Genomic DNA, 18,530 nt, shown 5'->3' with positions numbered 1-18,530 from the left:
GTTCTTGATGATCAGTTAAATGATTGATTGAGGTGCAATCTTACTGGCAGTAATATCCTTGCCTGTGAAGCCCTTTTTGTGCAAAGCAATGATGATGGCACGTGTTTCCTTGCAGGTAACCACGGTTGACAGAGGAAGAACAATGATTCCAAGCACCACCCTCCTTTTGAAGCTTCCAGTCTGTTATTCAAACTCAATCAGTATTGTGATCTCCAGCCTTGTCCTCGTCAGCACACACCTGTGTTAACGAGAGAATCACTGACATGATGTCAGCTGGTCTTTTTGTGGCAGGGCTGAAATGCAGTGGACAAGTTTTTTGGGGGGATTCAGTTAATTTGCATGGCAAAGAGGGACTTTGCAATTAATTGCAATTCATCTGATCACTCTTCATAACATTCTGGAGTATATGCAAATTGCCATCATACCAACTGAGGTAGCAGACTGTGAAATGTATATTTGTGTCATTCTCAAAACTTTTGGCCACGGCTGTATATACACTTTCCTACTCATTCATTACTGCTGCAGTGTTTGTTGTAGAGATGAGTAAAAATCGGAAGAATGCGCATTTTATGGCGTATCAAAGTGTTGAGTACAAAGTGTTGACAGTGCTGAGTCAGAATTTAAACATTGACTCACTCGTAAAAACAGCAGCTCTTTGCTGTATTCGTTGACTCTCTCTAGTCATGGTTTTAAACATTTTTAAATCTCACATTATCCATTTTGTTGTAGCTTTCTTTTATGCCTGCTACATTACTGCAGACACGGTAATCTGAGCCATCTGATTGGTCAGCGGTACACCTATAGTGTACTTGATTTGCTTTCTGGGCCCTCCGGGAAGGCAGAGTTTGTACCTTCAGACACATGAAATGGTTCAAAATGGCAACAGTTCACAGCTGAATCGCATGCACCTACCGCCAACAGCCTGAGACGAATAAAACAAAATAGGGACACGGCTTTATCGTTGGGTTTTTTACAGAAATATTTGGCGATGGACTAGGAATGCCAAATATTTTTTGTGGGATACACAAGGCAATTCTAGGTCTTGTGGTATATTTTGGTTAAACTCGCCCCAATTCAATGGAATTGCAACCCTCTGCATGCACAGTGCATTCTTCCATCACATGTACAGCTGATTCTCAAGATCTTGCACACTAATGAGATGCTATTGAGCCCACACTACTATGCTGTCTGAGCCAAGGACTACATGCTTTCTGGTAAGTTTTGATTACAATACTGGGTGAGGTGAATATATTTTATATGATATACATTATTTTTTGTTAACTAGTGAATAGTAGCCTACAGCAAAGTGTGTTTAAATCATTTCTTACTTGTTAACAATTTCTGCTAGTTAGTTTTTGCTACCATGTGGGTTTTAGCTTGCTTGAGCCTGCTAACTGAGGAGTGTTAATTCACCTGTTTCCATACATGTTAAATTTTAAAGCATGTATCTTGCAAAGGAGTTGTTTAATCTAACTGCTTAACTATTTTTCTGTACATGGAATTGTATTTGTTGTTTTTTTTACTCATTTTATCTAATCTTTACAGGAAAATGCCACAGGCATGGTCTGATGTGTGGAGACATTTCACTGCAGCTAATGTAGAAGGAAAAGCTGTGTACATTTGCAAATACTGTGCCAAATCATATGTGAAGAATGCAACAAAGATGCAGAATCATCCGGCCAAGTGCATGAAGTTCCCTCAGCCCTCTCAACAATCAACTTCTGACAAAAGTCCCTCTACTTCTATTCGAGGTGAAAATTATGAATCAGACACCTTATCGATAGGAACAGCTCATGGTCCTCCTGGATAAGAAGTTTTTTTGACTGAATGGAGGAACATAGCGAAATACTGATAAATATCTTCTTGAGCTATGTGTGCAACTGGTTCACCCCTGAAGCTAACAGGCAATGTGTATTGGAAGAGATTTCTAAATGTTCTTCGCCCAGCATACACCCACCCCTCCAACCAGACATGCTTTATCTACTCATTTGCTGGATTCAGAGTTCAACTGAGTTCAAGTGAAGGTCAAGCAAATCATAGAGAAAGCAGACTGTATTGCAATCATCTCTGATGGGTGGTCGAATGTTCGTGGACAAGGAATAATTAACTACATCATCTCCACCCCTCAACCAGTATTCTACAAGAGCACAGACACAAGGGACAACAGACACACCGGTCTCTACATTGCAGATGAGCTGAAGGCAGTCATCAATGACCTTGGACCACAGAAGGTATTTGCACTGGTGACAGACAATGCTGCCAACATGAAGGCTGCTTGGTTTAAATTGGAGGAGTCCTACCCTCACATCACACCCATTAGCTGTGCTGCTCATGCATTGAATCTGCTCCTCAGGGACATCATGGCACTAAAAACAATGGATACACTACAAGAGAGCCAAGGAAATGGTTAGGTATGTGATGGGTCATCAAGTTATAGCAGCAATCTACCTCACCAAGCAAAGTGAGAAGAATAAGAGCACCACATTGAATCTGCCCAGCAACACCCATTGGGGTGGAGTTGTCATCATGTTTGACAGTCTCCTGGAGGGGAAGGAGTCTCTCCAAGAAGTGGCCATATCACAGTCTGCCGATATGGACAGCCCCATCAAGGGGATCCTCCTGGATGATGTATTTTGGGAGAGATTGGTAAGCAGCTTGAAACTCCTGAAACCAATAGCAGTAGCCATTGCACGGATTGAGGGAGACAATGCCATCCTGTCTGATGTTCAGACTCTGCTTGGATATGTAAGAGAAGAAATCTGTACTGCCCTGCCCACTTCGCTCTTGCTCCAAGCAGAGGAAACTGCACTTCTGAAATGCATCAAAAAGCGTGAAGACTTCTGCCTGAAGCCCATACACGCCGCAACGTACATGTTGAACCTCAAGTATGTTGGCAAGAGCATCTTGTCTGGTGCAGAGATCAACAAGGCCTATGGTGTCATCACTCCCGTGTCTCGCCACCTTGGCCTAGATGAGGGCAAGGTTCTTGGCAGTCTGGCGAAGTACACTTCCAAGCAAGAGCTTTGGGATGGAGATGCAATATGGCAGTTGTGCCAACATATCTCATCAGCCACCTGGTGGAAGGGACTTTGTGGATCTGAAGCTCTTTCCCCTGTTGCCTCCATCATCCTGCAAATCCCACCAACATCAGCTGCCTCAGAGCGCAACTGGTCCTTGTTTGAGAACACGCACACCAAGGCACGCAACAGGCTGACCAATACAAGGGTTGAAAAATTGGTGGCCATGTGGGCAAATTTGAGGCTTTTTGACCCTGACAACAAGCCACCCTCAACAAGGTTGGAAAGTGACAGTGAAGATGAGGCCTCAGAGTCTGCTGTTCTAGAGGAGGACATTGAGGAGGTCCAGGAAGCCTTTAAAGGAATACAACCAAAGCTTTAGTTTTTAGACTCTCATTTTACAGATGTATGTTGGTGTCACTTCCTGACCAGTAAAGGGGTCATTTGTAATTGTAGTATGGTCAGGGCATGGCAGGGGGTGTTTGTTTTGTGTGTGTTGTTTTTTTGGGGTTCTGGGGGATTTTGGTTCCAGTTTTTTATTTCTATGTTTCTTTTTCCATGTTTGGCCGAGTATGGTTTCCAATCAGAGGCAGGTGTTTTTCGTTGTCTCTGATTGGAGGCCATACTTAGGCAACCTGTTTTTTCCTTTGGGTTTGTGGGTGGTTGCTTTCTGTATAGTCTGTGTACCTTGCAGAACTGTTGATTGTCGGTTTGTTGTTTTCGTTTAAGTGTTCACTTTTTTAATAATAAAAGAAGATGAGCACTATACCCGCTGCGTTTTGGTCACCTTTCATCGACGTCTGTGACAGTTGGAAATGTTTTTGGGAGATGCGATGGATCATTGGGGATCATTCAGTATTCACTTTATTTTGTTGTTCAGTGAAATCATCCCATGTGAAGAGTCAACTAATTTAAAGTTCAATTCGTAACAATTTTTAATTTTTTTATTTCTATTGGAAGGATTTCATCCTTTGCAATTATGTCTACTTATGATAAGGTTTATGTTTCTGTCTCCTAATGATATGGTAAATATATCCAATGCAAAAAACATGAGTATTAATTTGCATATATTCCCGTTAATTCCCATATATTCCCATTAATTCCCACGAAAAGTTTCCACCTCCTGAATTTTCCCCAAAATGTGCAACCCTAATCCTGACCATTATGAGTTGGGTCCGAGTTGACAACCTCAATGCTAATGGAGCTATACACCTGCATACAAATGATATGGAGTGAATGTACTGTTGGCCCACTTCATTTAAGTGCAGTTGATTGATTATGCGTTACTCCAAGTCTCCAACGCAAATGATTTGAGCATGTTTCATTTGTGTAAATGATTACCTGTGTGTTTTTTTTCTACCACAGGAGTGACTATTAGCATGTCATTGTGTTATTGTAAAATATATACAACACAGTCTTCAAAGGTGATACTTTTAGTTATGTTTTGTCTACGTGTGCAACTTCCAGTAGTAGTAGAAGTAGCAGCAGTTGTAGTTTGTTTATTGTTCATGATGGGAAATTGCTTGATTTTATTAATATGCATCTTATATCACAAACCCACATTTTGTCATTACACCTTCCATTCCTCGCCCTCCTCTCATATCTCTCTCCCTCGTCTCATATCTCTCCCACAGAGGAGGGCTATGAGCAGTTCCGTGTGGCAGAGAAGTCCCATGGTAACTGGGTGAAGCTGGTGGTGGAGGGCAACACTTCAGAGGTGCTGGCCAACATGGGGAAGAAGGTGTTCAAGCAGTACCTGGAGGCCCTCAGGGCCATGAGCGCAGCCCTCAGCAAGCAGCTGGGCAAATACGACATGTATTCCATGGTGGTGGGCATGGTCCTCGTCTTCCAGGTGGGTAGTGGGGTGTTGCCCCTAGATGCTTGTCAGTTTGTAATTTTCCTCACGAATTGCTAAGGTTTGAAGGGAACCTGATCCTAGATCTGTGCCAAGGGGAAACAGCACCCCTGAGCTGGGAGTGGGCCAAGGATCAGGGGGCAGGAACTTAACCCAATGAGGGTAGTGGTGATGATGATGTAGTGGATAATACCTTGTGTATATATACATCACATATGACCCGTAATAACACTATGCAATTTCTATATTAACAAAGTCTATTCAAATATTATCTGACTCCATATACACAATTTAGCAATGTGCAAGCAGAACTGTTGAGTTACAGGAAAAGACTATCAAGAAATGTCTGGGAGCTTCCAATCAGATATCAGACCTAAAGGATGTCATCACAACAGCTACCCAGAGGTGTGACAGAATGGAGGTTGTTGAGAGCAACACAGACAATTCAGCATTCCTGAGAAATACATCATGATTAGGAACACTTTTCTACATACCTAAACTGTTAAGTACAGTATATATGCATGCCAGTGCATGGTATGGTGTGTGACCATGGTGGGATATTGCTGATGGTTTCTATGTTGTATAGTATTGGCCTAAATAATCACTTAGCATTCTAAACTGTTGTGATGAGGTACCTACATCCATAAAGATCCCACATCCAAATATATTAGCATTTTAAGATGCCAATTCTGCTCTTGAAGAGACCCAAAATCTAGACTAGGCATATTCATAGAACACAATCAATATTAATGAAACAAATGTAATGTTGATATTACGCTTCACTTTATTAAAGCCCATGGTTTACATAGTGTTGATATAGCCTTCAATTATTAAAATGACCTTGAGCTAGTGTGAGAAGAATTCGACAGTTGAAACAGATCTCTACTGCTCTTTGTTGAGCAAGCATTTCTCCAAGTAAACTTTTTATTGGGCCGAAGGGGCTCGCGGTAACTGTACAACTTTACAACATTCCTTGGCTTGTACAACGATTCTGCCACGTGAACGATATTGGATGGGGCAATTCCCACACGTTGCCTTCAAAACAAATTAACAAAGCTAAATCTGCCACACTGACTGTTGCAGTCACAGCTAATGTTCATTTCAATATGTTTTGATCATTTAATCTTGGAGAAGAGGCTTTAATATGCAAAAAGGTAATTTTGCTGTAAAAGCTGAAAACAATAATTGTAACAATCACAGAACGTGTTGGCAAATGCTCACTTGCATTCCTTGTGTAAGGGTTTGACTTAACGTAGGACTGTTTTGGATCATTGGTAGAGCTGTTTTTATAAAATATACTGTATGTTATAACCTCATGGGTTTAGAATAGGGCTGGGAACTGCCAGGGACCTCACGATATTATCACCATACTTAGGTGTCAATACGATAATGTATTGCAATTCTCACGATTCCAAACATATTGCTCACCATATATCTGCTGCAGAGAGACAAGAGAGCCATGAGAAAGCGAGTTTTGATCAGTCAGGGAGATAAAATTCCTGTAAACATGTTGGCCCACTATTTAAAAATAAGATGGAGAACAAGCTTATAGGTTGAAAAATAGTTTTGGCGTAGGTACAGTCGCTTAGCGCTAGCTTTTACAAATCAATACGTTGAGTCAATGTATCAATAGAATATCGTCCAAAATAATATTGGGATATTTAGCAGTCGATTTAAAAAAAACTTTTTTAAGTTTGCATCCACTTTTCGAATTTGCTTAGAAATGGTAAATACTGTACATTATTCCAGTTTGTACTGTTTTCCATTTGAAATCACTGGCTTTGCCTTCATGTTCACGCTTTTAGACTGTTTTCCTACAAGTTACTTATTTCTTATCAGAGATAAAATGCTAATTCTAGTATGACATAGAACGCTCTGTATAGACTCCTCAGTGAGCATTATTGGGAGCAGTGGGGAAAGTTGACAAAAATATCCCTAACTCTGAATAGAAACTAAGAAGTGTCCCTCAGAGGTGACTGCCTCCCATCAGGAAGAAAGAAGTGAAAGATGCAAAGAGAGAGAAAATAGGCTGTTTTCAAATGAAAAAGTTGTACTTGTCAGCATTTTGTTACAGTCAGTACTCAAGGACAAAGCAACTAGTCATCTTTCTAGTGCACCGTCCCTGATAGATTTAGTCCGTAGAGATGGGACGAGAAAGGGAACTGCATAGCAAAGGACATGGAACACGCGTCTCTGGTGTTTAATTTGAAAAGAAAGAGCTTGCATATTTGCTTCCAAGATGGCACATTCAAAGGTTCCAGTTAAAAGACTTCAGTCAAGCCAAAATCCAAATGCAAATATCAAGAAGCACACAAATGATGCTTTAGCTTTGACTCAATTCAAGCCACATCAACCACGGATTGACAAATGTCTGTTCTCTGTACCCACACACTCTACTTGCGGACCTTTGACTCAAGTGTTACCTCATAGCTTGCCTATCTATCCATCCATCTCTTTCCATCTGCTGTTTCCTTTACTGTTTGACTCATGCAACAGTTGCAACGATAGAGATGAGCTTGGTCTGTCCGGTGTTAGTGCTGTATCTGCATGCATATGTAAATACACCATTGAGTCTGTTTTTTACTTAATTCCAGGATTTTCTCAGTGTGTGCATTCCCCTTTCTCTCTCCAGCTCCTTCTCCTCATGCTGCTGGCCATGCCCGAGGCACTGAGCAGTGCCTCAGAGGTGGATCTCCCTGTGTCCTCTGCTCTGCTCTCGCTGCCCTTCTACCTGCTGTGCCTGCTCCTCTCCTCTGTGCACGTGCTGGTGTGCACGTCGGCCGAGAGCTCCTGTTACTTCTGCAGCCTCTCCTGGGGACTGGTGTTCGGGGCAGTGGCCCTCTCCTCAGCCCTGCTCTGCATCCTGGTATCCATGGCAGCCAGGAGGGGAGCAAAGCCCCCTGGGAAGGTGAGTACATCGACACTGAGACATTAGTAGCTCTTTGTCTTCTAAAGACTGGTCATACTTTACGCTCTGCTGTTTTCCTTGTGTGTATTAAAAACAACCTAGCAATTAATGGTAGTAGTTACGTTTTGGGTTCTTTTGAAGTAATTGAAACAAGCACCCCTTAACCATTTCATAACAGCATATCATAACAGTGTCTTTCACTGACATTTCTCTTACATTTAAATTAGACCACTTTTGAGGTCTGAAAAGGTGCATTGTCTTCTCTGACCGTCCCCAACCACAGTAGCCTGTTCCCTGCCATCGGCATCATTGCGCAGACAGGTGAAATAATTGCATTAGCGTCATAGTGCAAAACAAGAGCATGTTGATTAAAAAAAAGGCGCATCCATTGAGACAAAAATAATTTGAAATTACACTGGCCTTTCTTTATAATTACTTATTTCTGTTCCTGCAAGTCTTACTTGCGAAATCAGTGGACCGAACAGTTTATTTCAAAATTGCACCTCAAGCATGCAACAAAAAGAGAAGTGAATAATGAACGTTCATTTACTCTTGCTAGATAAAGGCAGACAAGTTTTTAAAGACAAACCAGTATTTTTCTCCATCTAATGAGATTAGAAACACCAGTGTCACCAAGCTTTCTTAATTACAGTATGTCTGAAGAAGTGGCCTTTTCTCCCCCTTCTGGGAACTAACAGAAAGTGCTGACAGGTGAAAAGAACATCAAGAGAGAGAAAAGGCTAATAAGTGAGTCTGTTCCAGAGAAAAAAATGATTGTCCTTCCCATGCACCTAAATAAAGAGCTGGAAGGAAGATATCGTCTTGTTTGTTGAGGTCGTGTTGTGCAGTGAAACATAGCAAGTCTGACAAGCCATTGATCACTTCAGTTATGTTCTCCGTACAGTCTGACATGCATTGATCACTTCAGTTATGTTCTCCGTACAGTCTGACATGCATTGATCACTGCAGTTGTGTTCTCCATACAGTCTGACATGCATTGATCACTGCAGTTATGGTCTCCGTACAGTCTGACATCCATTGATCACTGCAGTTATGTTCTCCGTACAGTCTGACATGCATTGATCACTGCAGTTATGGTCTTCTCTCCATAGAGTGTGAGTCTTGTTTATGTTATTTGGGGTTAGGGTTGCCTAACCAGATGTCAGAAGCACTTTTTTAACATTTGAAATCTTTTGCCAAGTGGACATCTTGTGTGTTCGGCTCTCCTTTAGCTGGATGATGTGTCCAATGATGCTCTCTCTGTCCAAGAGACAATCACATTCTGTAGCTATGTACTAACATGACAATAGCAGTGTTCGAATACTCATACTAACCGCACTAACCATACTGTAACGACCCTGGGTTTATAAGCGCGGAAATCGACTCTGCCGGACGAGCATGCTTTTGCGGCACAGTCGATAGCGCGCCGGACTTCGGCCTTGAAGGTCGACGGTTCGAAACCTGCTCCCTGCTGTTTCATTACAGTACTATTTGTGACGTGAATTGAGTATATAGAATGTTTATAGGTCATAGTATGGGCATAGTTAGTATGCCAAAAGTTCCCGGATGTTGTATTAAATTCGCCAAAATATGAAGTATAAACACAGGGGACACTATTTACGTACTTTAGGGCCCATAATGCAATTCTTCAGGAAATGGGCGTGGCTTCACATCGTTTTAAGAAAATGTCGGAAAATATGCAGCCAAAGTACAAGAGCGGATAAAAATTCATTGCTTTAACTAATTATGACCATGTTCAGAAAATTTTTAGCAATGTAATAAAGTAATGACTTTTCAAATAAGTTACCTTACACGTTATGTTGGCTGACAATTTGTTAGCTACGCTGTCCTTATGAACCACATAGCATATCATTACAGCAGTATGTACCGGTATGTTAGCTAGCTACCTAACGTTAGTTGGCTACTTATACATCAAACTTGCCAGTATATTAACTATAGGCTATTTAACTACCCAACGTTTATTGACTTGATTATTCCCGTCATGTAAATGGTATAGTCGTTGTGCGTTCTCAATGGACATTCGGGTGCTTTCGTAAATTTGCTCTGGCTTCCTACTCCGATTTCAGAGCACTCTCGTCTGAGTATACCAGGGCGCAGAATAATTAATTTACGAATGCTCGACACCAGTTGAATATTGCCGGTGTCAGTAAACGTCGGCTAAAAAAACGTAATTAAATTGTTGCCAGCAGCACAGTTGCAGTCACGCTCTGCTAGGGCGAGTAAAATGTTCAGAGTGGTCCCATTTGTGTCTGGAAGTAGCTAGCTAGCCAATGTTAGCTTGGGTGCTTGACTGCCGTTGTAAGGTCAGAATGCTCAAATCAACCTTACTCATCGGCCTGAGCGTCCAGTGTGCGCTCCGAGAGTGAAACGCTGTGAATTTACAAACGGACAATCTGACAACGCTCTGAATTTGCGAGCGCACTCTGGCACTCCACATTGAATTTAAGAACACACCGAAGTCGTAAAATGTCTAACTAGTAAGTTGTTATGCTAACTACAGTGCCTTGCAAAAGTATTCATGCCCCTTGGCGTTTTTCCTATTTTGTTGCAATTCAGCCTATAATTTAACTTGATTTTTATTTGGATTTCATGTAATGGACATACACAAAATAGTCTAAATTGGTGAAGAGAGAGAGAAAAAAAAAAGGAAAAGTGGTGCGCGCATATGTATTCACCCCCTTTGCTATGAAGCCCCTAAATAAGATCTGGTGCAACCAATTACCTTCAGAAGTCACGTAACTAGTTAGATTGCACGCAGGTGGACTTTATTTAAGTGTCACATGATCTGTCACATGATCTCAGTGTATATATACACCTGTTCTGAAAGGCGCCAGAGTCTGCAACACCACTAAGCAAGGGGCACCACCAAGCAAGCGGCACCATGAAGACCAAGTAGTTCTCCAAGTAGGTCACGGACAAAGTTGTGGAGAAGTACAAATCAGCGTTGGGTAATAAAAAAAAATACCAGAAACTTTGAACATCCCACGGTGCACCATTAAATCCATTATTAAAACATTGAAATAATATGGCACCACAACAAACCTGCCAAGAGAGGGCTCACGGACCAGGCAAGGAGGGCATTTAATCAGAGAGGCAACAAAGATAACCCTGAAGGTGCTGCAACGCTCCACAGCGGAGATTAGAGTATCTGTCCATAGGACCACTTGAAGCCGTATACTCCACAGAGATGGGCTTTACGGAATAGTGGCCAGAAAAAAAGCCATCACTTAAAGAAATAAATAAGCAAACGTTATAAATAAATAAAGCAAATGTTTGGTGTTCGCCAAAAGGCATGTGGGAGATACTGCAGAAGGAACTCTGGTCAGATGAGACTAAAATTGAGCTTTTTGTCCATCAAGGAAGACGCTATGTCTGGCGCAAACCCAACACCTCTCATGACCCCGAGAACACCAACATGGTGGTGGCAGCATCATCATGATGTGGGAATGTTTTTCATCGGCAGGGACTGGGAAACTAGTCAGAATTGAAGGAATGATGGATGGTGCTAAATACAGGGAAATTCTTGAGGGAAACCTGTTTCAGTCTTCCAGAGATTTGAGACTGGGACAGAGGTTCACCTTCCAGCAGGACAATGACCTTAAGCATACTGCTAAAGCAACACTCGAGTGGTTTAAGGGGAAACATTTAAATGTCCGGGATTGGCCTAGTCAAAGCCCAGACCTCAATCCAATTGAGAATCTGTGGTATGACTTAAAGATTGCACCAGGGGAACCCATCCAACTTGAAGGAGCTGGAGCAGTTTTGTCTTGAAGAATGGGCAAAAATCCCAGTGGCTAGATGTGCCAAGCTTATAGAGAAATAACCCAAGAGACTTGCAGCTGTAATTGCTGCAGAAGGTGGCTCTAAAAAGTATTGACTTTGGGGGGGTGAATAGTTATGCACGCTCAAGTTTTCTGTTGTTGTTCTCTTATTTCTTGCATGTTTCACAATAAAAAATATTTTGCATCTTCGAAGTAGTAGGCATGTTGTGTAAATCAAATGATACAAACCCCCCCAAAAAATCTATTTTAATTCCAGGTTGTAAGGCAACAAAATAGGAAAAATTCCAAGGGGGGTGAATACTTTCGCAAGCCACTGTAGCTAGCAAAAGGCTGCATAGCAATAACATCAACTTCCGGTAGACAGGCGAAGAGCTAGTACGCTCAACTGAAAGCATACTGTTTGTTTACAGTATACTAAAATGAACTGATAGTGTATGTAGTGTATATACTCATTAGGTATGTAGTTTACAGTATGTTAGTATTACTTCAACTGATCATGTAAAGTTAACTGCCAAAATAAAGGAAACCCCAAGATAGTGTATAAATAGGGCGTTGAGCCACCAGAACTGCTTCAATGCACCTTGGCATAAATTCTACAAGTGTCTGGAACTCTGTTGAAGTGACCCGACCCCATTCTTCCATGAGATATTCCATAATTTGGTGTTTTGATGGTGGTGGAAAATGCTCTCACACGCTGCTCCAGAATCTCCCATAAGTGTTCAATTGGGTTGAGAGTTGGTGACTGAGAGACACAGACGCGTACATGAAACCCCCTGTGCTCCTTTGAGACCCCTCTTTCAAAGTCACTGAGAAATGGGAAACTGGGCATTTTTATACATGACCCTAAGCATGATGGGATGTTAATTGCTTTTTTAACTCCGGAACTTTCGATATACTTTGTATCCCTCATTTACTCAAGTGTTTCTTTATTTGGCAGTTAGCTTTAGGTCATACTGTATATCAGTGTTGCCCATCTCCGGTCCTCCAGTACCCCCAACAGCCCATCGCCAGTACTCCCAGCAGCCTATCGGCAATCCGCCCAAACAGCCCATCGCCGGTCCGCCCAGCAGCCCATCGCCGGTCCGCCCAGCAGCCCATCGCCGGTCCACCCAGCAGCCCATCGCCAGTCCGCCCAACAGCCCAGCTCCAGTACCCCCAACAGCCCATCTCCAGTCCTCCAGTACCCCCAACAGCCCACAATTTTGTTGTAGCCGTGGACAAAATCAACTGATTCAAATTGTTAAAGGCTTAGAAATGATTTGACATGTGCTGTTCCGGGGCCAAAACAAAAAGATGTGCTGTTGGGGGTACTCAAGGACCAGAGTTGGGAAACACTGCTGTATATTATAGGAAGTATGATTAAACACGAGGGGTCAGAATATTCATAATTGACTCAAATTCTTCTGTGTTAAATACCTTTTTTGTCAATACCTCACTTTGGAATTAATATCTGATGAGGCCTGATAAATTTGTTTCGTACACCCTGATTAATGACCGTGTTCACTCTCCAGTCTTTCAATCATCATACACTACATGACCAAGAGTATGTGGACACCTGCTCGTCAAACATCTCATTCAAAAATCATGGGCATTAATATGGAGTTGGTCCCCTCTTTGCTTCTCTAACAACTTCTACTCCTCTGGGAAGGCTTTCCACTAGATGTTGGAACATTGCTGCAGGGACTTACTTTCGTTCAGCCACAAGCATTTATTAGGTCGGGCACTGGCTCAAAGTCGGCGTTCCAATTCATCCCATAGGTGTTCGATGGGGTTGAGGTCAGGGCTCTGTGCAGAACAGTCAAATTATTCTACACCGATCACGACAAACCATTTCTGTATGGACCTCACTTTGTGCACGGGGGCATTGTCATGCTAAAACAGGAAAGGGCCTTCCCCAAACTGTTGCCACAAAGTTGGAAGCACAGAATCATCTAGAATGTCATTGTATGTTGTAGTGTTACGATTTCCCTTCACTGGAGCTAAGGGGCCAATTCTGAACCATGAAAAACTGCCCCAGACCATTATTCGTGCTCCACCAAACTTTACAGTTGGCACTATGCATTCAGGCAGGTCGCGTTCTCCTGGCATCCACATCTGCCAAAGCCAGATGGTGAAGCGTTATTCATCACTTCAGTGAACGCGTTTCCACTGCTCCAGAGTCCAATGGCAGTGAGCGTTACACCGCTCCTGACGAACAGTTTTTGTGCTGACTTTCCTTGCAGAGCAGTTTGGAACTCGGTAGTGAGTGTTGCAACCAAGGACAGACGATTTTCCACTTTGCTCCTAGACTTTTCCTATTCACAATAACAGCACTTACAGTTGATCGGGGCAGCTATAGCAGGGCAAAAATTTTACGAACTGACTTGTTGGAAAGGTGGCATCCTGTGACGTTGCCACGTTGAAAGTCACTGAGCTCTTCAGTAAGGCCATTCTACTGCAATGTTTGTCTATGGAGACTTCATGGCTGTGTGCTCGATTTGATATACATGTCAGTAACGGGTGTGGCTGAAGTAGCCGAATCCACTAATTTGAAGGGGTGTTCACATACTTTTGTATATATAGTGAATGTTTTGATTATTAGGTTCATTCAATGCTCTCTTACTAGACGTGTTAGCCCAGTCAATAATTAGAATATGCTTCTTTCATATTGGAGTCCCGAAAAAAGCATTTGCAGGAAATGTTTTACATTGGCTTGTTTAGTCTTCACACACAACTGATGGTGAACTTAAAAAATACAATTAAAAGGTTGGCGGGGAACAAGGCATCGCTTCCAATTATTGTCTCAGTACGCCTTGATAGGTTTACTTTGTCTGTCTCAGCATGCCTTGAGAAACCGAAGGGGGGAGAGAAGGGAGCCTTGCGGGATTCCCTTTCTGATTAAAAACCTGTTCTGGCAAAAAGGTAGAGATTTGTATTTATTATGGATCCCCAAATCAGCAGCTACTCTTCCTAGGGTGTTGTAACTGAGTCAGGCCTCCTTGCTCGCACACGCCTTTTCAGTTCTGCCCTCACATTTTCTATAGGATTGAGGTCAGGGCTTTGTGATGGCCACTCCAATACCTTTACTTTGTTGTCCTTAGGCCATTTTGCCACAACTTTGGAAGTATGCTTGGGGTCATTGTCCATTTGGAAGACCCATTTGCGAACAAGCTTTAACTTCCTGATGTCTTGAGATGTTGCTTCAATATATCCACATAATTTTCCTTCCCTCATGATTCCATCTATTTTGTGAAGTGCACCAGTCCCTCCTGCAGCAAAGCACCCCCACAACATGATGCTGCCACCCCCGTGCTTCACAGTTGGGGATAGTGTTCTTCGGCTTGCAAGCCTCCCCCTTTTTCCTCCAAACATAACGATGGTCATTATGGCCAAACAGTTCTATTTGTGTTTCATCAGACCAGAGAACATTTCTCCAAAAAGTACGATCTTTGTCCCCATGTGCAATTGCAAACCGTAGTCTGGCTTTTTCATGGTGGTTTTGGAGCAGTGGCTTCTTCCTTGCTGAGCGGCCTTTCAGGTTATGTCGATATAGGACTCGTTTTACTGATATAGATACTTTTGTACCTGTTTCCTCCAGCATCTTCACAAGGTCTTTTGCTGCTGTTCTGGGATTGATTTGCACTTTTCGCACCAAAGTACGTTCATCTCTAGGAGACAGAATGCGTCTCCTTCCTGAGCGGTATGGCGGCTGCGTGGTCCCATGGTGTTTATACTTGCATACTATTGTTTGTACAGATAAACGTGGTACCTTCAGGCATTTGGAAATTGCTCCCAAGGATGAACCAGACTTGTGGAGGTCTATAATTTTTTTTCTGAGGTCTTGGCTGATTTCTTTTGATTTTCCCATGATGTCAAGCAAAGAGGCACTGAGTTTGAAGGTAGGCCTTGAAATACATCCACAGGTACACCTCCAATTGACTCAAATTATGTCAAACGACTCAAATTATGTCAAACAGCCTATCAGAAGCTTCTAAAGCCATGACATTATTTTCTGGATTTTTCCAAGCTGTTTAAAGGCACAGTCAACTTAGTGTATGTAAACTTCTGACCCACTGGAATTGTGATACAGTGAATTATAAGTGAAATAGTCTGTCTCTAAACAATTGTTGGAAAAATTACTAGTCATGCACAAAGTAGATGTCCTAACTGACTTGCCAAAACTATAGTTTATTAACAAGAAATTTGTGGAGTGGTTGTTAAACGAGTTTTAATGACTCCAACCTAAGTGTATGTTAACTTCCGACTTCAACTGTATAAATAACAACTGCACAAGGACAGACAGTGACTGACAGGCTGACACACGCGTCACAGTTACAAATGGTAGATAGCTAGAAATTGTGCAAAAATGTGTATTAAAAAGGAAAGTAGACAATGAATGCAGGGTGTTCCAGCAAGAGTTGACATCGAAATATTTATTTGAGGTATCAGGGAAAGCTGTGTGCAAAGAGAGCATCGCTGTCTTGAACGACTACAACTTGTTCCGACACTTCCAGAAAAAGCATGTAGAGAAATATAGGAATATGTCTTCTGAGCAGAGGGCAAGTGCATCGATAGAGTTGCTTTCTCAGTTGCAAAAGCAGCAAGGACTTTTCACAAAACTGCGTTCAGCAAACAGAATTGTGAGAGCTAGCTATGTACTGTCCCACAAAATTGCTGAACATAGCAAGCCATTCGCTGAGAGCGAATTCATTAAATAATGTTTAATTGACTCTGCAGCAATACTTTGCCCCGACGCGAAAGAGTTGTTTGAAAATGTTTCCCTGTCCAGACTAGAGGTCGACCGATTAATCGGAATGGCCGATTTCGAGTTTTCATAACAATCGCTAATCAGAATTTTTGTCCACCAATTTTTTTTTTTACATTTATTTTATATATATATATATATATATATATTTTTTTTAAACCTTTATTTAACTAGGCAAGTCAGTTAAAGAACACATTCTTATTTTCAATGACGGCCGGGGAACGGTGGCTTAACTGCCTTGTTCAGGGGCAGAACGACAGATTTTTACCTTGTCAGCTTGGGGATGCAACCTTACGTTAACTAGCCCAACGCTCTAACCACCTGCTTTACGTTGCCACGGTCAGTTGCTAGCTAGCATTAAACGTATCTTATAAAAAAACAATCAATCATAAACACTAGTTAACTACACATGGTTGATGATATTACTAATTTATCTAGCCTGTCCTGCTTTGCATATAATCGATGTGGTGCGCATTTGAGAAAAAGGACCGTCTTTGCTCCGACATGTACCTAACCATAAACATCAATGTCTTTCTTAAAATCAATACACAAGTATATATTTTTAAACCTGCATATTTAGTTAATATTGCCTGCTAACATGAATGTATTTTAACTAGGGAAAATGTGTCACTTGTCTTGCAAACAGAGTTAGGGTATATGCAGCAGTTTGGGCCGCCTGGCTTGTTGCGAACTGTGAAGACTATTTCTTCCTAACAAAGACAGCAGACTTCGCCAAACGGGGATGATTTAACAAAGCGCATTTGCGAATAAAAGCACAATCGTTGCACGACTGTACCTAACCATAAACATCAATGCCTTTCTTAAAATCAATACACAGAAGTATATATTTTTAAACCTGCATATTTAGCTAAAAGGTTAGCAGGCAATAATACCAGGTGAAATTGTGTCAGTTCTCTTGCGTTCGTTACACGCAGAATCAGGGTATACAGAATCTGGCTCGTTGCGAACTAATTTGCCAGAATTTTACGGAACTATGAAATAACATGTAGGTTGTGCGATGCAACAGGAATATTTAGATTTATGGATGCCACCCGTTAGATAAAATACGGAACGGTTCCGTATGTCACTGAAAGAATAATGTTTTCGAGATGATAGTTTCCGGATTTTACCATATTAATGACCTAAGGTTTATAATATTATAGTTAAGTCTATGATTTGATATTTGATAGAGCAGTCTGACTGAGCGGTGGTAGGCAGCAGCAGGCTCGTAATAGTCAAAGGTATATGGTTTAGAGAGAAATAGTCGACGCGTCATAATTCCTGTAATAACTTGCGGCTGAACTTGAAAGGGGTTCCTTCGTTATTTTACCGTTCATGTCTTCCATAGAGAATGTCTTGATCTACATCAAATAAGGTCTGTGCGTTGTGCTTAAACCGCCTCCGCGTTTTGATACCCGTGTAAATCTCACTAGGTAACGTTTGTCAACATATTTTCATAAAAATGATCTTCGCTTATATTGATCAGTTATATCCTATGGATATCTACACAGTTATAAAATTGGCAAGGTGGTGTAAGCCTAAACCAAACACAGACCTTATTTTAAGTTAATCTAAAAATATCCTATGGAATAAATGAAGGAACCGCTTTTCAGATTTTGCTAGAAGGTGTCATGGGAATTATGACTCGCACTTTGGTAGTCAATTCTTACCATGCCCATTATTAAAATAGGATTTCCTGCATATAGAAATTACACTTTTTGTTTTCAGCATTCATCACAGGTAACTTAAACTCTATTTTTATTATTCAAACAGTTGAGAGTATTTGTCTCCTAAGCAGACTCTTCAGTATCGTTGTCACTTCAGAGCTGTGTGTGTGTATGTATATATATACACTATCTCACAAAAGTGAGTACACCCCTTACATTTTTGGAAATATTTGAGTATATCTTTTCATGTGACAACACTGAAGAAATGACACTTTGCTACAATGTAAAGTAGTGTGTACAGCTTGTATAACAGTGTACATTTGCTGTACCCTCAAAATAACACAACACACAGCTATTAATGTCTAAACCGCTGGCAACAAAAGTGAGTACACCCCTAAGTGAAAATGTCCAAATTGGGCCCAAAGTGTCAATATTTTGTGTGGCCACCATCATTTTCCAGCACTGCCTTAACCCTCTTGGGCATGGAGTTCACCAGAGCTTCACAGGTTGCCACTGGAGTCCTCTTCCACTCCTCC

The 18,530-nt window shown here is 41.6% G+C and overlaps 1 protein-coding gene across 1 annotated transcript in view; it reads left to right on the top strand.

The window, feature by feature from the left end:
• The window catches only part of LOC106604548 (phosphatidylinositol glycan anchor biosynthesis class G (EMM blood group)), a 124,383-nt gene that overhangs the window by 60,747 nt on the left and 45,106 nt on the right, over positions 1-18,530 (top strand). Inside the window, exons 7-8 of the mRNA XM_014199297.2 lie at positions 4,652-4,869; positions 7,505-7,780. Of these exons, the coding sequence (XP_014054772.2) occupies positions 4,652-4,869; positions 7,505-7,780 (494 nt within the window). The remainder of the gene's footprint in view (positions 1-4,651; positions 4,870-7,504; positions 7,781-18,530) is intronic.

The sequence above is a fragment of the Salmo salar genome, chromosome ssa05, assembly GCF_905237065.1.
Source record: "Salmo salar chromosome ssa05, Ssal_v3.1, whole genome shotgun sequence".
Taxonomy (NCBI): Eukaryota; Metazoa; Chordata; class Actinopteri; order Salmoniformes; family Salmonidae; genus Salmo; species Salmo salar.
This window is presented reverse-complemented; position numbering and strand designations above follow the sequence as displayed.